The 19,583-nt window shown below is 46.4% G+C and overlaps 1 protein-coding gene across 2 annotated transcripts in view; it reads right to left on the bottom strand.

Moving 5' to 3' along the window:
• KLHL12 (kelch like family member 12) overlaps positions 1 to 19,583 on the bottom strand; it is a 267,421-nt gene that overhangs the window by 81,588 nt on the left and 166,250 nt on the right. For both annotated transcript variants that reach the window (XM_069239022.1, XM_069239021.1), the window contains exon 9: positions 9,304 to 9,462. In XM_069239022.1, coding sequence (XP_069095123.1) covers positions 9,304 to 9,462 — 159 coding nt within the window. The remainder of the gene's footprint in view (positions 1 to 9,303; positions 9,463 to 19,583) is intronic.

Here is a 19,583-nt window from a genome sequence, read left to right as displayed (position 1 = left end):
CAAGAGGAGCGGTCAGATGTTTTTCCAGAGCTGTTTTTCCAGACCTTGGAGGGGAGTCCGGGCTGACCCTCAGAAGGCAGGAGAGCCAGAAGAAGCAGTAAGAGCCCCCATAAGCAATTCACTAGCAGCAGGCACAATAAGGCACAGTGAGGCCCAGTCAGCACACCTGAAGAGGAGTCTCATGTCACTGGAGCAGCAGAGAGGAGACTGTCCTTGCAGAGGTAGAGTGCTGGGGGCCAGGGCTACTTGGAACCTGAATATCGCGAAGCAGGAGCCAACAAGCCTTGGTTGATGCAACAGTCGCGGTGCACAGTGATACTGTCCCAGTGGCAGAGGCAAAGGGCTTACCGTCTCCCACGTTTGACAAAAGTTAGATAGGACCCAGGTGATCCCTCAGAAACACCACCTGTGTTGGAGAATCATCACAGATCTTGCGCACAGATGATCCCACCAGCCAGACATTGTTGCCTTAGGTGCCTGCGGATGCAGTTGAGTGACTCCTTCACTCAAAGGGAGATTCCTTCTTGCTTCTCGGAGCAACTCAAGTCTTGCTGATCGCAGAGGACACACAGCTGTGGAAATGTTGCAGAATGCTGAAAGGAGAGGCAGAAACAATGTTAAAAGGAGAAGTCTTCTCAGGTGTTGCAGTCTTGTTCAGTTCCTGTGCTGCCCAGCAGTGGTTTCAGAGGCCAGGAGCAGAAGATGTCTTTGGAGAGAGGTCCTGGTGGAATCTTGCATGACAAAGCTGGGGATCCACCATCAGGAGTCCCTAAATACCCCAAAAAGGGGGTTTGGTCACTCACTGGAGTGATCACCTAACAGGAGGGGCATCTGAAGTCAGCTACCTGGCCTACCCAATCAGATGCTCCCAGAAGCCTCTGCCCATCTTGGCTCCAAGATGGAAGAACCAAGTGGCCACCTGGAGGAGCCCTGGGCACCACCCTAGAGGTGGAGCTGGACAGGGGACTGAACACTGTTTTCCTTTGTGTGTCTCGCGCCAGAGCAGGGTCCAGTGGTCCCTGGACTGGTGCAAACCGTATTATGCAAGGAGGGCACCAAATGTGCCCTTCAAAGCAGTCTGGTGGCGTGGGGAGGCTACCTCTCCCCAGCCCAGTAACCCCTATTTCTAAAGGAGAGGAGGTTGCACCAGTAAATCCTTTGTTCTGATGTCCCTGCTTTAACTGGTCAAGCAGGAGGGGGAGAGAATTGTATCTGGGGGGATGCAGCACTGCAGGCTGCCCGCAGACCCTGGAAAACTGGTAAAAGCAGAACTGAGGGATCCTCAAAGGAACCCCAGAGTGCATGTAATCATGCCACCAATACTGGTATCAGTATGGGGGTATGCTTCTGATATGCTTGATACCAAACATGCCCAGGTTCGGAGTTACCATTATGTAGCTGGACAACATGTGGCCAGTACATAGACAAGTGGCCAGCACATAGACAAAATGGCTTCCCTGGGAATAGGAACTGGAGTTCGTAGGGGCACCTCTGCTCATGCAGGGTTGCCCACAAACACAGGGGCCTACACCATGCCCTTTGGGCTGAAAGAGCCTACCACAGGGGTGACGTACAGTGACCTGGTGTAGTGAACTGTAGTGAAAGGGTGCATGCACATTTTCACAAAGACTGCAAAAGGTAGACCTACAGACACAATTTGCATGGGCTCCCAAGGGTGGCATAATACATGCAGTAGTCCATGGGGGGGGACCCTTGGTGTACCAATGCCCTGGGTACCTAAGTACCATCTACTAGGGACTTACAGGGGTACACCAGTAAGCCAATTATGGAGTGTAAGAAGTATTAGACAACCAAATTTAGAGGAGAGAGAGCACAATCACTGGGGTCCTGATTAGCAGGATCCTAGTGAACACAGTCTAAGCACACTGACATCAGGCAAAAAGTGGGGGTAACCATGCCAGAAAGAGGGGCCTTTCCTACAAAGGTGCACTGGGGTCCTGCTGACCAGGTCCCCACTGCTAGATCTCTTTCCCAAAAAACTGCAATTGTTCCCCAGCTGGCCATACCTCTGGCCCCCTGTAAGTCTCTAGTAAATGGTACCTCTCACCTGGCACATGCAGTTTGCCATTGCAAGCTGCGTGTCTTGGTACAGCTAAAAGTGAAAACACATCATGGAACCCAGTCTGCAATGTATGTAAGTCACTGCTACAGCAGGCCTTACAGCTCTAAGGCCGTATACTGCATGTGACGACTTATTTGCAAGAGCAGATATGCCGCAGCTATGTCTATGTCGATTCTAGGACACAGTGAGTTAACAGTGACTCCATTTTAAGTACATTTGCTGGACACTGGTCACTATGACTTCCCCAGCTTCATGATGGCTTCACTGAACAAAGGTATATGTAGTATATAACATCTCATATTAATAAACCCTCAATGATGCCAGAAACGGATTTATTAATACTTGTACCGAAAGGACACCTTAGAGGTGCTCCCTGAAAACCTACCAAGTACCTGTGTGGGGACAGACTAGTTTTAGCCAGCCTGCCACCACCAGACAAGATTCTGCCCCCCCTAGGGTGAGAGCCTTTTTTTTCTCTGGCAGTCAGAGACAAAGCATGCTCTGGGTGACGTGTTTACATACCCCACCCAACATGATAACCTGCATATCTGCATTCCAGGGACTTCAAGCACTTCAAAGAAGCCTACCGCACCAGGTATGCAGACCCGGCTTCACTCAAAGAAGAAATGCCGACCCTTCTGCCCCAGGGCCCCATTTGGCACAGGAACAGGTCAGTCCCACCCATAAGGTGAGCTCCCTGATGTGGGCACAACAATTAAAAATCTGCCTTCTTGGTGTTGGCAGATTTAGGAACTCTGGGGCAGGGTTATGCCCACTTACCACAGGAAGTGGTCATATAGGGGGTGTAGTGACCCCAGGGATCAGTAGCCCATTGGATACTACTCTAGACTCCTCGAAACCCCCTAAATTCAGTATTATGGAGAGCCCATGTCACAAAGAAATCAGATTCCTGCTGACCTTGACCTGCGACGGAGGACACTCAAGAGCCGCAAAAACAAAGCCTGAGGAAGAAGCACCTGAGTTGCCCTCAGCCCTGTCGATGTGTCTGCTGTTCCCACCAATTTGGGCCAAAGTCGACTCATCCTGCAATCTGCTGTGCCTCCAAAAGCCTGGGAGGCCTGCCTGACTTCAACAAAGACATAGGAACTCCTGTGGAGCAGCAGAGCTGCTTCCCTTCTTCTTGCAGGTGCCCCAAGAGATCGGAGAGGACTCTGGACCACAAAAACCAGACACCAGAAAGCACCATTGTACCTGTGCGCCTTGCACGAGCTGAAGTGGGCCAACAGTGCTAACATGGCCCCCCAGCCCTCCAGAGACAAAGCCCACCTTGGACTTGCCCACTGTGGACTCACTGATGCCGTCTGCAGCTTTTGCCTGCAGGCCCTCTCAATCGCGAGTGCTTCCGATAGAGAAAACCCAATACCTCAGGAGACCTCTGCAACCGTCAGCCCTGGCCTGTGGAGAAGAGGACCAAAGGTGTCCCTCCATCCCAAAGCATCTCAAGATTCGAACCTACCTGTTGGTTCTCCTCAACTGGACTCCCTGTCCAGACCTGCAACCTCTTTTTAACCGGACCGATCCCCACTGACTAACACTGGGCACCCAATGCCTAACTACACCTCTGCACCCAGCCTCCCCAGTGCCGCCCTGTGTAACCTGCTGGTGTGGTCCTGACCCTTGCCCAATATTTACCTTAAGTCCAGGCGATTGGTCCCGTAAGTCTCTGTACTCTACCTGAATGCAGTACTTGTTTTTCTCTCCACAAGATAACATTGCCTCTTCTGAAAAATTGTCAACTTTTGTAACCTGAAAGTATTTTTCTTGCAAAAGGTATTTACCTGATCATGCTGATTCTGGTGCCTAAACATATATAAAGATACTTGTCATTTTTGTAAATTAGTGTGGATCTCCTTCGAGTCATGCATCTCATTAATTGACTGTGGGGGTATTTGCAGGTGTCCAGCACTCCTCTCTGATAAGTCTAAGGCTGCTTGACCACACTACCCCTAAAAAAGAACACCCTGGGATTACCAGAGCAAGCCCCTGTCCACTAGTAAGGGAACCCCTGGACTCTTTACACAATATATCTCATTTTGATATATCATAAAAAGAAAAAGCTTCCTACAGTACCCGAAAAGGACACTGAACGCATCTGCATCAAGCTAACAAGGCAACTGAAAGAGAATGACATCCAAGTCTGCACACTGCTGACATGGAGAATTTCAGGTATATTACAACCTTTTTCTACTCATATTGGTCTATTTCGATAAAAGACTACGTTTCGGTTTATCATCAGTTGCACACATTTTTCAAGATGTCATTCAATGTATCATACAGTCTGTCATGAATGCCTTCAACTACAGTGATGACATATTGGTTTTCGGAGTTTCACAGAAGGAGCACAATAAAGCTCCATCGTCTACTTGTTGATGCAGGTTGAACGATGAGAAATTTGAATTAGACAAAACTAACATTTTTGGCCATATCTTTACCGATGGGGGCATGACACCAGATACAGCTACAGTAAGTAAGTGTTATCAACTGCTAGTCCCCTACAATATGTTTCCATGTTACACTCATTCCTTGGCATGGCCAGTTACTGTTCCAGATACAAACAAGACTTTGCCACTGTGAGTACTCTATTAAGAGAGTTGAAGAAAAAGAATGCTTCATTTACCAGTCACATGAATGCAAGTAAAGCTTTAAGAGAATCAAACAACCTACAGAAAATGCTACTGAAATGGTATATTTTGATCCAAAGCTCCATACAGAAGTTGTTGTGGACACCAGACCATTCAGGTTAGACTCAGTCCTTGCACAGCACTGCAGACACTCACATGCTCGAAGACATATTGTGACATACTCAAGCAAAAGTTTGTCCAAGTCTGAACTTGCTTATTCACAACCTGAAAAAGAGTTTAGCAGCGGTGTTGGCTTGTGAACATTTCCACGTGCTCCTATATGGAAGCATTGCTGACCATGTTTATCATTTCAAAGGCCAAGATGCCTCATCTCATTGAACGTTGGAGTATAAGATTACAAGAATACAATTGCACAATTATGCATCGTCCAGGGAAAGATCAAAACCCTGCAGGCTATCTCTCTAAAGTGCCTATCCAGCGTCAAGTACCTCTTCTAAGAAAGCTGAAGCCTACATAATTTAATTGTTAAATCAAAAACGCCAGCTGCCATTTCGTTAGAACAAATTGTCACTGCCATGAGCCAAGATAGTGACATGTTAAAACTGAAAGACATTATTACACATCCATCCAACCAACATACTTGACCCATTACCAGTGACAGTGAATACCAGACGTTTGAAAATGTCAAAGATGAACTGTCTGACACAAGAGGAGTTTGAGAACTGTCATTTTGGAGAGTCTGCGACAACAGATAATTGAAGTGGCCAATGAAAGACATTGTGGAATCGTTGCGACAAAACAAGCTCTCTGAGATAGTTTGGTTTCCTCATCTTGAAGACAGAGTTGAAAGACAGTCAAAGGCTTATGCAACTGCCTATCATCATAAAACACTCAACATCCTCAAGCATGTCAATAGTTGCCAAAGCATGCCTGGGAAAGAACTGCTGTTGACTTTTTCAGTCCACTTAAAAATGGACATCACCTGATTGTTATTGATGATGAATACTCCAGTTTTCCATTAATAGAACATCTCTCATCTATCAATCAGGAAAGTCATTGAGAGATTAGACAGCATCTTTGCAACATCCTGCGATATTATCTGACAATAACCCCCTTTTATTCGTCGAGAATATAGAGCCTTTCTCAATCTGCTTAATGTGAAGCATCATAAGAGCCCACTTCTTTGGCCACATGCCAATGCCATTTTTTAAAGTTTCAGGAGTACATTAGAGAAAGCTGTCAGCTTGCTGCACGGGAAAAGCTCAACCTCAAGACTGTCTTAAATTCTACCCCAAGAGCTTACCGTTCAGCTCCTCACTCAACCGCAGGTGAAAGGCCTGCAACAATGCTGCTTGGGAGAGCAATGATGACTATGTTATTTTAATGGACCAACACAAGATCAAGAACTGAGGAGGTAAGTCGTATAAAAGACTTGGTTCAAAAAGAGAAAATGAAGGTCTATGCAGACAAGAGAAGATATACAAAAAACCTTGTCTTCACAAGAGGAGATCGAGTGCCTGTCCGTCAGCGGAGAAAACCTAGGCCTAATGCTCCATTTGATGCTGAGTCATTCTATGTTGTCACCAGCAAAAGACACATGGTGACTGTCCAACGTCCTGGGAAATCCAAAACATGAGAATCTTCATATTTCAGATATGTGGCTCATTACTTGCCAGATACTGATGTCAACGTAGAGACTGGTTAAGCTAGGACAAATGGAAAACCCCAGACTGCTGTTATCCCTGCATCACCAATGCAGATCATTGACACTCCTGTTGCCGATTCCCAGTTTCCAAAGACCCGACTGGAGCGACCCCATACCTGGCAGTATGGCTGCGCCGAGGATATAGCAAAGGTTTCCACTAGATCTGAGACGAAGAGTGGGGGTATACAGCTCCTATATGCTCTGCAGGTAGAGAGGTCTGCTTCCATATAGGGACCTGTGTACCAGACAGAGAAGTTTAAACAAAGAGTGCTTTTTTATAGGCAGCCATCAAGCAGACGCGCCTAAAAAAAACATTGCCCAAACCAACAGATTTCCTAGAGGCGAAACCTTTTGGCTTTGCCAAAGCTTGTTATTTATTATAGTCAATGGTAAAATGTGCGTGGCATTTTGTAAAAACAGAAAAAACAAAATAAGAAACATGCTGACACAAAACATACACAAAGAGAGGCACACTATTGAGGCAAAGTTAAGAAAAAATACACTATGGTTATTTGTTACAAAGATACAGGAGAGTTGCTGTCAAGCTGCTTCCACGTTGCCATCAAGTGATCAGTTCTCAAAGTTGCTGCATGCACAGCAACGCCAGACATATGCACTTAAAATACACAATAATGTTCAAATTCAAGAGGTACTGCCACTCAAGTCATCATTCACCTCCCAGTAGGCAGGGATCATGCATTAAAGCCGCTGCTAGAAGTCAAGTGTATCCCATTTTATTTTAAAGGCATGGCGTTTGGTTACTTTTTTTCCCTCTCAAGGAATGCAAAGAAGCTTAGCTGCCAATGAGGCAATATGCTCCAACTCCCCACTCTAGCCCGCTACTGCAGCCAAACTCTGAGCAGGGAATGACGGAGAGATAGGGAAACTGTTTTATTTTAAAGAAACGTGCCTAAGTGTGGGGGCAGGTTTTGAGGCACCATCCAGGAAGGAAAAATACAATTTCATACCTAGAACATCTTTTCCGGCATCACCTACAAAAACAGAGGGTCAACCGGCAGCAGCTCTTAACTCACCACAAGAAAATAAAAAAACACATTGAAATAAATTCACAGGTAATGCGATGTCCCAAGTCCAGCAGCATCACCTTCTACTCCCTTTATTTTGTTGGCAAAGTTGTCACCATTTTCCTTTTACTATTTATTCAAATAGGAGAAATCACTCCCAGTGAACAAGCGGCAGAGGCTCCGTCTGCCGAAACTACAGCAGGTGTTCCTGTGAACTGTAGTATGAACCCTGCAACCCTTGAGAAGCGCACAATTGAAATAAGGAAATCACAGGTCCCAGAGTTCCATGCACTGTGTGCTTGAAACAGAGACAATTAAATGTTTTGTTCAAAAGCAGGTTTATTTTTAGATGTCTTGATGGGTGAAAATACAACAACCCACAGAGCCATGCATGTCTTAACTTTCAAGCTTATTTATGTGTATTTACTTGTGGAAAAACGCAAGGTGGCTCACAAGTAGTCTTTATCTTGTAGGATTTCAGTGAAGTCAGTAAGGGTGTTTGACTGTACGTGCTGGTGTCAGATTTCGTACACACCAACCTAATATCTTTGCGGCAAGTGCATATTTACATAAACGAAGAAATAAATTCTGACTTCAGGGGAACTGTATTCCGAGGTTTCACTAGACGACAATGTTACTAAGTTTTTAAAAAGAAAGTGCAGATGGGGTGCTTGATTGTAAAGAAAAAACATGCCTGCATAGTGAAGTAGCCAGTGAAAAGGACACTGACCATCAGCAAATAATTAGTGACCGGAAGTTGTACTTGGTCCAGAGTCTACTGGATGGCATTGACGACAAAAGCAGAGCAGGAACTGAATGCACATTTGTTGGCCAATGAGAAGCAAGCAAACAAGATTGACGCGGGAATGAACGCATGGTAAGTACAGGTAAGTAAGAGGTAGGTTCTAAGCCCCTTTTAAGATTTTTTTTTCTTTACAAAAGATTCCGCAAGCGCACCCATGCAGGTGAGACCTAAAAAAGGAATACCTTTAATTTAAGGACAGCTGCTGATTAGAAGAATAGAAAAAAGAACAACAGCTGACCAATCAGGGTTGATGATCATGATCATGGTCAAATAGAGCACAGGGTTTTTTCAACTCTATTACTTTAGAAGCATACAATTGCTGGTATGCCAGTGACATTAACTTCTCGCATCTGAGATAAGCTCCAGCTTGTAACATGAAGTCCAGTAAATACCAGGAATCACAGAGAAACAGAGGACACAAGCAATAGTGCAGATAGTCAAAATCATCTTGCTGGAGCTCACTCAAGGTGTAGTTCCAAAAGGACCCTAAGATTATTGCCCATCTGCCTTCACCCAAATTAGGATACTTCAACAAAGATACTTTTAATGCCATAAATTATGGTTTAAAACATGAAATCATGGCTGTGTCTTCAACAATGGGCTAGCCAAACAGTAATGTCACCTCAAAGATAACTGTGATAATATGCGACAATATTAGATCGCTCCTCACAGAAATACTGTTGGCGATTCATATAGGGTGTGAAACAACCAATTTAAAAAAATAAATAAACAGACTACACTTTGGATCCAATTTTACAGATCATGCTTTATAAAGGAGTGAGATAGAAGAGGGTCTCCTGGAGAATTAGGGTACTGCTTGCATAGTCAGACCAAATCAGGGAAAAGGGAGATTCTAATATTACATAACTAGTGCTTCCCATCTTATAGAAGCCTCAGCACAAATAAACTACATTAATTGCTCAATCTGCTATGAGGAGTAAAATTGCAATGATTAACAAACTGAGTCAGGAGAAAGCAGGAATTCTATTCCAGGCTCTCCTGTGAAGTAGCCTTGTTGAGAGATATGTATTGCAGAAAAACAAGAACAGACAGCCTCTTGCTACTTATTAAAATGCTCCTACCCAGGCAGTAAATGACACCATTGGCGACCACAAGTCCAGCTCCTTCCCGTGCAGTCTGCATATCCCCCAGCATGCTCCACTGGTCAATGTTGGGATCATAACGCTCCATGCTGGTATGACGTCTACTCCCATCGAAGCCCCCCGAAACGTAGATCATCTCTTGAGAATGAAGGAAAAAAAAAAACGTAGCCATTTAAAATGCAGAAAAAGAAAACCTAATACATCAAATCCCAACAGCTATAAATTAAAGATTAACTTCACAAATTCAACACTTAACAAGGGTAGCTGCTGTTAAGATGGTATATGGAGCAATAACTAACACACTTTCTCTTGTTTATAACTAATATGTTATTGAACTGAAGCCTCCAGTTCTATAAAAGTTGTAACCTACACCTAGAGGTTGTAACCTCCACGGAGCACATCCTCATCGGACTCAAATCAATCTACAAAATCAGCCTGTGCAAATCCACTCAATCATATGTGAATCCAGATAACAAGTACTCTGATGAATCAGGAATGTTCTGTGCTTTGTATCAAAAAGTATGTTTAACGTGGGCCTGAATTAGCTCAATATACCACAGAAAATGTAATTTATCTTGCAAATCCCGATGGTTTGTATGATCACCATTTTTATTATCTTTTTAGAAAGCTGGCACTTTATGTGGTATGTGAATATAGTGTAAAGGGTCAAAGGGTTCCCCAGAGAGTGGACAGGGCCTGCTATACAACCCCAAAGTGTTCTATATTTAGGGGCAGTGTATTCGAGCAGCCTTAGGCTTAAAACACAAGAGTGCAAGACATCTACAAATACACACAGTAGTAAATAAATGAGACACGACCCAAGAAGGAGATCCACACCAATTCACAAAAATAATAAGTAACATTATATATGCTTAGGCATCAGAGAAAAATCGTTCAGGTAAGTACGTTTTTAAACAGGAATTCGTTTCACTTTAAAAAGAGGACACAGTGCAATTTCTTTCTTTTAAAAAAAAAAAAAATTATTTATTTTATTAAAGGTAAAAACAGTACAAATATATATAGTGAATATTTTCAAATTTTTTCCTTTTTCACATTAAATATTTCCGTAATGGGTACATACACGAATGCAATCTAACGACATTTCCTAGCCCAGTAAGTGTGACATCATAAGCACATTCGGGATGGTAGTCTTGCAGCAAAGGAGCGATGAATAGGGGTGTCTTATGGGTTAAGAGTGGTGGAAGATAAAGAGAAAAGGGGGAGAAAGGGGGGGATTAGGAGGGTTAGGGGAGGGAGAGGGGTTGCTGAGTGTGAGGACTATTGGATGTATAGGGGAGGGGGGTTTATTGTCCCTGTGTCAGCCGTTATGCTCCGTCCGTCGTGGCTCTCCCTCAAGGACGATCGGTTTTAAGGTTTGAGCCCCCCTTTTTTTTTTTTTATATAGGATGACATGAGGGTAAGGGTTCCTGCCTCTATTGGGGATTGGTGCTGAGAAGAGACTGCATAGGAGAGGGGGTGGTGAGGCCGTCCGTAGCGGATTGTTCATTATTACAAAGTCTTATTTTAAGTTGTACGTTCTTCTTGCGTATTTTGGTATCCTGGAATAGGTTATATGGGGGGACCGGGAGAAGATGTTTGCTTGTTCAATCCTGAGTCTAATGTAGTTATCTAAGTGGGAAAACTGGGAAGTGAAAAAAGTGAGGAGAGAGTGGGGTGAACAGTCATATAGGAGAAGGGAAGAATAGAGGAGGGAGGTGTGAGGAAGTAAACGATATGGGTTATAAGGGGGATCATTATTTCTCTCAAACCTTTGGGCATTGGCCCTTGGCCAGCTGTTTTATGACTTTGTCAAAAATGGATGCCAGACTTCCTCAAATTGTTCTGTTTGGTCCTGTAAGTTATAGACTACTCGTTCATGGGTGGCTGTTTGATACATGGCAGTCATCCATTCTGTCGGCGTGGGGGCAGTGCTAGCCCTCCAGTGCCGGAGTACACATATTTTGGCCGTGGCAAATGCAGTGTGTAGTAACCTTTTTTGGGCACGTGTTAGGAAGGGGAATAGGCGTATGTCATGTAGGAGAATAAGTGATGGAGGAGTCGGGTTTGGGATCTGGATAATATCCAGCAGGGTATGACGTACTGCATCCCATAAGGGCTGAATCGTCGGACAGTGACATATGATGTGGAGTAAGTCGCAATGGGATTCTATACATCTCCAGCACTTTGCATGTGTTAGCAATCCAGCCCTAAAACGTTTGACGGGGGTCCAGTACCAATCTTGTAGAACTTTAAATAGGCAGAATTTTAGTCGGGCTTCGCGTACTCCCCTATCAAGGGCTTCTAGTATGTCTGACCATTCTTCTTCTGTTTAGGTTAACCCAAGTCTATCCTGCCATTTTAACCGTAAACGTTCAAGGAGGGGTTGCGAGTAGAGATGATTTGTTAGTTCGGCGTAAAGGCCCGCCATAACGCCTTTGTGTCGGCCCCATTTCTGAAGGTAAGTAACAATGGGTGAGGTTTTACACGTCCATGGGGGAGCCCCTAGTGAGCTGAGCATACAATGTTTGAGCTGCAGGTATCTCCATTCTTGATTACTATGGATGCCGAACTCTTCCTGGAGAGAGGCGAAAGTTCGTAAGTTATTTCCGTCTATTATATGGGATATGTTATGGATTCCTGCCTCAGTCCATTGGGGCCACGAGAGGGTCTCCCTCCTATTTTTATGTTTTTATTCCCCGCTATAGGGGCCTGGGCGTGTAGAGAGGGATGTATGTCCAGCAGGCAATGGGCTCTGCGCCATGCTGTGTCGGTTGCTTTGAGGATGGGGTTAGGCGGGGAGGGATGGTCGGTGTATACCCCTCCCATTGTGTGCTGCCCTCTTAGGAGTCTCTCTGTGACCACCCATTGAGGTGGATCCGGCGTATCTGGGAGAGTATATGCTAACTGTGAAAGTTGTAAAGCTAGTGAGTATTGTTCTATTGAGGGTAGGCCTAAACCTCCATAGGGGCGTCGGGCTAGGATAGTTGCCGGCTTCAGTCTCGGGCGGAGGGAGCCCCACGCAAAGGCCCTCATAGATGCGTCAATCGTACGAAGTATCAGGAGGGGTACCTGTAGGAGAAGCATGCCCAAGACGTATGTAAAGCGTGGTAATGTAGTCATTCTAACTGCTTGAGTCCTTCCACACATCGACAGACCCAGTAGTGACCATTTAGCAAAATCCAGTTTAATTTTTGATATAAGGGGATCTAGGTTATCTCTAACTATATGTTCCAGGCCTCGGTTGATATACGTTCCTAGGTATTTAAGGCGAGTCGGCGTCCATTGGAATGGCAGACCATGCACTGCTGCTCTCGTTGTCATACGGGATAGAGGCAGTGCTTCACTTTTGTCCCAGTTTACCCGGTATCCAGATATAGGCGCAAATTCCTCTATGGTGGAAAGCAGTGTGGGTAAGGATGTTTCTAGGTCAGTCAGGGTTAGTAGGATGTTGTCTGCGTAGAGATAGATTTTAGATAAGCCCCCGGTTATTTGGATACCTTTTATCTGTTGGGAGTTCCGTATAGTAGCTGCCAAGGGTTCCATGGCTAGTAGGAATAGGAGTGGTGACAGGGGGCAGCCCTGACGAGCGCCTCTTCCAATGGGGAAGAGGTCTGATAAGAAACCTCCACAATTAACCTGTGCTGAAGGGTGGTCATATAATAAGCGGACTTTAGAGATGAATTGTTCTCCTAGGCCAAAGTGTTTCATGGTGGCGAATAAATAGGGCCATTCGATGCGGTCGAATGCTTTCTCTGCGTCTAGGGATAATGCAAGGGCTTCGTTGGGCATATTTAGAGCTTCCAGTAGTGTATGGTAGAGAGTGCGCATGTGGTTTCTGGAGGAGCGGCCGGGTACAAACCCCACTTGGGTGTTATGGATCAAAGATGGTATCACTTTACGCAGGCGTGCTGCTAGAATGCTAGCTAGGAGTTTGACGTCTCCCTTTCAAGAGGGAGATGGGGCAATAGCTGCCACAGAGAAGGGGGTCTTTCCCTGGTTTAGGTAGAACGACAATTGTGGCCCTGTTGGATAAGGCTCCTAGTGAGCCTTCCTGGCATGCTTCGGTTAGTGCTCCATGGACTGCGTTGATTGCCTCTTCTCCGGCCCACTTATAGAATTCCGCAGGGAATCCGTCCTCTCCTGGAGATTTATGATAGGGGAGGTTTGTTACAAATTGTGTTATCTCCTCTCTGCTTATATCACCGTCTAAGAGGGTTCTGCCTGCTTCCGACAAGCGGGGTAGATTGGCCGTCCTAAGAAATGTCTCTATCTGTGTCTGCTCGGACAACGTTTCCGGCATGTAAAGGTGCTGGTAGTATTTAGCAAATTCGTTCACGATATCTTGTGGGCGAGTTAGCACTGCCCCCGATGGGGATGTTATGGCCGAAATGGCAGAAGCTGCCTCTCTTTGTCGGAGCTGGGCCGCTAGGAGGCTTCCTGCTTTCTCTCCTTGTTCGTAATGACGGTCTCATAGTTTTTGTAGTGCAAATTCTGCCTGGGACGTGAAGAGTTAATTCTGTGCTATTCTGGCTTGTTCTAAGGAGCGGCGTAGTCTAGGGGACGGTTGGGTAGTGTACTGTTTAGTGAGATTCTGGATTGTGGTCTCCAGGATGGTTTGACGGGCAATTCTGTCCTTGTTGGCCAATGCTGCGTCTCGCATCATATTGCCTCTCAGTGTCGCCTTTGCAGCTGCCCATAAGATCCTTTTGGAGGTCACTGTATCTTTGTTCTCTGTCATATATGTAGATATGTGTGCTCTTAATTGTTCCTTACTTTGGGGGGAGCGGTATCTGCGCACAGCCAGGCGCCACGGTTTTCGGCCCAGAGGGGACAAGCCTATCTGAATCAGAGTTAGTACTGGGGAGTGGTCTGAAAGGCCACTGTCTAAAATACTGGAATCCAGCACTACGTGGATTACAGTGTGTGACACCAGAAAATAGTCCAGGCGTGATTGGGTGCCGTGGACGGCCGATAAAAAAGTGTATTCCTTGTCTTTCGGGCTTTGTATTCTCCAACAGTCCACTAAGCCGACGTCCGTCGTTATGTCTGTCAGAAGAGCTCTATCATGGTTGTTGCCTATATCAATGGGACCTGTCCTGTCCAATATTGCATCTTGGGTTAGGTTCCAGTCTCCCCCGATTATATACCGGGCTGTAACGATTTCTGTCAAGATGCGATTTAGTTGTAGGAAGAATGTGCGTTTTGAACCGGTTGGTGCATAGACGGAGCCCACGCATAAGAAAGTGTTCCCTATTTTTAGTTTAACTAATGTGTATCTTCCTTCTGTATCGCTCCATGTTTTAATGATTGTAATCGGGAGAGATTTTCGTATTAATATCGCCACCCCGCACTTGCAAGGTGTACTGCTCCTAGGTTCTTGGTTCGCCTGGCAGCAGCTATGAACGACCCTCCCTACCCAGTCCCGTTTAAGCTTGTCGGATTCTAAAGTATCAAGGTGGGTCTCCTGTATTAAGGCAATGTCTGCTTTTTTGGATTGAAGGTAAGATAATATTTTTTTCCGTTTAACATAGCTCGTCATGCCATGTACATTCCATGAGAGGATACGTAGTGGCCGTATCCCTTGGAGAGTTCTTCTCGACATCTTTGAACAGGTGTACCGGGTCACGCTTGTTTCAGTGTCAACCCTAGCAGGGGGGGGGGGGGGGGGGAGAAAGTGTCACCTAACTCTTTTGTTCAAATAAGAGTTGTGTTTGTTATGATACAATGGGTTACGGGAGGAGGGGGTGCAGCTGGCGGGGGTCGGAAATGCACTCTATGGAAGAGAAAATGAGAGAAAAGGTAGAGGTTGGAGAGGGGGGGGGGAAGAGGCGAAATATGTAGGAGAAGAGGGAAATAGAATTAGGCGCCCATCTTTCTTCGTGGCCCGGCCACGCCCCCACAGTGCAATTTCTGAGTTCTGCAATGTTATCTCACGGGAGGAAAAACAAGTTCTGCAATCAGGTACTGTTTGATGAATTACAGGACCAATCTCCAAGACTTAAGGTGAGAACTGGGCCAGGGTCAGGACCACACCAGCAGGTCACTCCGGGCTGCTCTGGGTGGCCAGTTGCTGAGGGGTAGTATGGTACTGGGAGCTTAATGTATTTTAATGGAGATTGGTTGCTGTGGAAAAAGGCTGCAGACTGGCAGGAGGCCAGTCGAGGTGAACCAACAAGTAGATTACAAACGTGGAGTGTTCAGAGACGTAGGTGCACCTTTGGTCCTCTTCTTCGCGGGTCAGAGGTGACGGGAGCAGAGGTGTTCTTTGGTGTCGGGTTTCTGTGTCCGGGAGCACTCACGGTTGAGGGGTCCTATGGTCTGAGGCTGCAGGTCTCCTCAGGGAGTCCAGGAGGAGTGAAACTACAGTGGACTCGAGCTCAGGAGTGCTGGGGGACTTTGTTGACCCCAGGGGTGCACTTCAACTCAGGCCGGAGACGAAGGGTGGAGTGATCGATTTAGGCGTCAGGTTTCTCACACCAGAGAAGCTGCGGGAGAAGTGGCCTGCATGCAGAGGCTACCGACGACTTTGGGGAGTCCAGGAGGAGTGAAAAAACGATGGACTTGACTCTGGGGAGCTGGAGAACCTTGTTGGCACTGGTGGTCCACTTCACCTTGGGTCAGGGATGGCGGGTGCAGTGGTGATTTCAGGTGTCGGCTTTTGGTTGTTCCAGAGGCTTCAGAAACAGGTGTGTGTGTGTCTGTGTTTGGGAGGGAGTTGGGATTGGGGGGGGCGGAGGGTGCTTCCTCTTCTATGAGGGCTGCTACATTTGAATTTCGAGGGAGGCAGCCCTTTGAGGCTTGCCGCCTTGGGAAGGATAATCAGCACGTCATGCTTGTCCTCTTCCTGGACAAGCTTTTGTTCTGGACCTCCTGAGAGCAGAAGGCGCTCACCCTAGGGGTCCAGAATGGTGTCTTGCGTGGCAGGCTACCAGAAACTGGTCAGCGAGCATATCAGAGGCTCGTAGGGTTTTAGGGGGAACCTCTAAGGCGCGTCTGGGTGCGTGTATTTGTAAATCCAACACTGGCATCAGTGTGGGTTCACCAATACACAATGTTTGATATCTTCATTGAAGATATCATGTAGCTGGGGAACTCATACTGACGAGTGTCCATTTCATATATTTAAATTGGCTTCCCTGGTCACATACTATGTCTGAGAGTCCACACCGACGTAGCATGGGGATATCTGCTCAAGCAGATATGCCCTCACATATATTATAATGCACCCTGCCTTAGGGCAGTAAGGCTTGTTAGAGGGGTGACTTACATATATTGCATGCAATGCTAGGGGATATGGCACACAGGCTGTATGCCATGTCATGTTTTCACTTTGGTCTTCCCGGACAGGCTTTTGTTTTGGACCTCATGAGAGCAGAAGGCTCTCATCCTATGGGTCCAGAATGATGTCTCGGGTGGCAGGCTGGCAGAAACTGGTCAGCGAGCACACCAGAGACTTGTACGGTTTCAGGGGGAACCTCTTATGCGCCCTCTGGGTGTATGTATTGGTAAATCCAACACTGGCATCAGTGTGGGTTCACCAATAAGAGATGTTTGATATCAAACATCCCTATCTTCAGTGAAGCCATCATGAAGCTGGGAACTCGTTTTGACCAGTGTCCAGCTCATGTATTTAAAATGGCTACCCTGGTCACTTTCTATGTTTGAGAATCAACAAAGACATAGCAGGGGCATAGCTGCTCGTGCAGATATGCCCTCACATATAACGCACCCTGCCTTAGGGCTGTAAGGCCTGTTAGAGAGGTGACTTTCATATATTGTATGCAGTGTGCTATGTCACGTTTTCACTTTGGTCTGCACCAAGACTCGCGTCCTGCAATGGCAGCCTGTCATCTGCTTAGTGAAGGGTCCCTTAGGGTGACAATTCATGATGCAGCCCTTAGGGACCCACTTTAGTACCCCAGGCCGTAGGTACCGTTTACTAGGTACTTACAGATGGTGCTAAAGGTTTTTCCATTCGGGGGAAACACTGGGGGGGTCAAATGGGGGGTAACTGTGCAAAAAGAGGCACTTTTCTACAATATTTATTTACCGCATTGAAAGGTAATAATTGATGAAGCTTTTTTTTCTTTTTTTTTTTTACGTCGACTTTATCTTGAGCAGAGTTCAGGGGCAAAGAAGATTGGTAATGCTCCTTCTTGCAGAAATTTTGGAAGTAAACTCAATAATAAGTGTGTTTACTTATGAAATTAATATTTTATTTATCACTTAAAGCGCTTGCACTGCCTGTCAGCCATTCGAGTACTTCGGGGGGGAGGGACAGGGCTGGGTTACAGTGTGGAATCAAGCAACTCTGTCTCGGAGGGAAGTGGTTCCGTGATTAGTCTCAGTCTACAGAGTAAGCTAGTGGAAGTGCAGTCCATATACCTGTCAAGTCAGACCAGCATTCTGACCCTTCTGGAATTTTGGACAGTGAATCAGAGCAGACAGTGGAACGGAGTTCCACTGAACCTGGAGTTGATCGACTCCCAAAAACATTTACTTTTGACTAGACAGACTAGGAATATGTATATGGCCATCTGTTACAGCACTAGAGGTTGAGGGAATAACAGAAGACCAAAAAGAGCAAATCAAACAGCAATACATGTTCTCCCATATCGCTTGAAGATTTAAAGTTCAGGATAAGGCTGGATGCATGATTTTGCACTCAGAACCTGAGCATTGTCTTGACTGGTATGTCCACACTGATAAGGTTGCTGATGCCACTAAGTCAGATGAATATAGCAAGCATAAAGGTAATCCATAGAGGACGGAGTAGCAAAGACAATTTTTCTTGGACAATGTGTGGGCAGTATAACACTTTCTTTGACATTGCTCATTTAGACGTAAGAGACAGGTCTGCAGATTGACGTCTACCTGGGGCTGTACTACGCTAAGTGCTCCAAGGGGGCAATGTACATGTGTACCTGCTTTCTACTCACTGCAGTACTTTGGTATTACAGAAGGGACCGCAGCTGATTGAGCTGCCCTTTCTATGATAAAGATCACACTGGCACCACATGAGACCCAGAGTGATTTGAAGGGAGTGTTTCCTCATTTGCATGGACCCCTTAGACTTCCACCTGCAGTCACTCACTACACCCACATACATGTGGATCTCTGCCACCATTTCAAAATCAGGATTTTATTTTCACCAGCAGTGAAAGATGGACTGGCTTTTTCAAACAGCCGGACCACCTTTCAATAATGTAATACAATGCTCCCAAAGTAAGTGTGAGTTAATGGCGGGATTGGGCCCGTCCATTTATTGTAACAGGATGCTAGGCCCTTTTTCCTGCCGCAACTGCGCCTTCACCTGCCCTTGCACACCACAGCACCCCGCCAAAGCCCAGCCAGACACCTCAGATGCATACTTCTCAACACCCACTCCCTCGTCAAGCACGTGGTAGAAGTTTGGGACCTCCTCGACTCAATTTCCCCAGAGGGCACCTTCCTCAAGGTGACCCGGAAAAACCCACCCCAGCCACGGACATCGCCACCACCATCCCAGACCGGTACAAAATTGTCCACCAAAACCACGTCAACCAACCAGGAGGAGGCATTGCCATAATCTACAGGAACACACTTCACCTTACGACCATCACCAAGGCCCTGACAACACCTGCACTTCCAAATCCAGACCGACCCAAACACCTCTCTCCGCTGCACCTCATCTACAGACCTCCCAGACCCTGCTTCAAGCTCAGGGAATCCATTGCCAACCAGATCGCCCACCCACACACCCTGGCCTCCACCGAATACATCCTCCTCAGCGACCTCAACTTTCACCTCGAAAACTGCAACGACCTAAACACCACATCCCTCCTAGACAACCTTGCCTTGCTCAGACTCTATTCAACCTCCCCACACATACAGCAAGACACAACCTCACCCTGTCTTCTCAGCAGGCGACAACATCTCCTTCTCTCACACCTCCGAACACTTCTGGACCAACCAGTCCATTTCACATTCACCAAGATCACCATACGCCACCATGCCCCCAAACCCTGACCCACCCTTACCCCCCCTTTTCTCCCTACAGGAACTGGAGCAAGGTCACTGAAGCCCAGCTCACTGACGCAGTCAGCCTTTCCCCTCCACCGAGACCACGGACACAAACTTCTCAGCTCGCAAACTCCACCACTGGATCACCGTCTGCACAAACACCATAGCACCTCTAAGAAAACCTGCTGGAAACCAACACCACAAGAAACCCAGCTGGTTCACCATGGAGGAATAGCAAAAACATGGCAGATCGTACA

This window comes from Pleurodeles waltl, chromosome 6 (assembly GCF_031143425.1).
Source record: "Pleurodeles waltl isolate 20211129_DDA chromosome 6, aPleWal1.hap1.20221129, whole genome shotgun sequence".
NCBI lineage: Eukaryota > Metazoa > Chordata > Amphibia > Caudata > Salamandridae > Pleurodeles > Pleurodeles waltl.
This window is presented reverse-complemented; position numbering and strand designations above follow the sequence as displayed.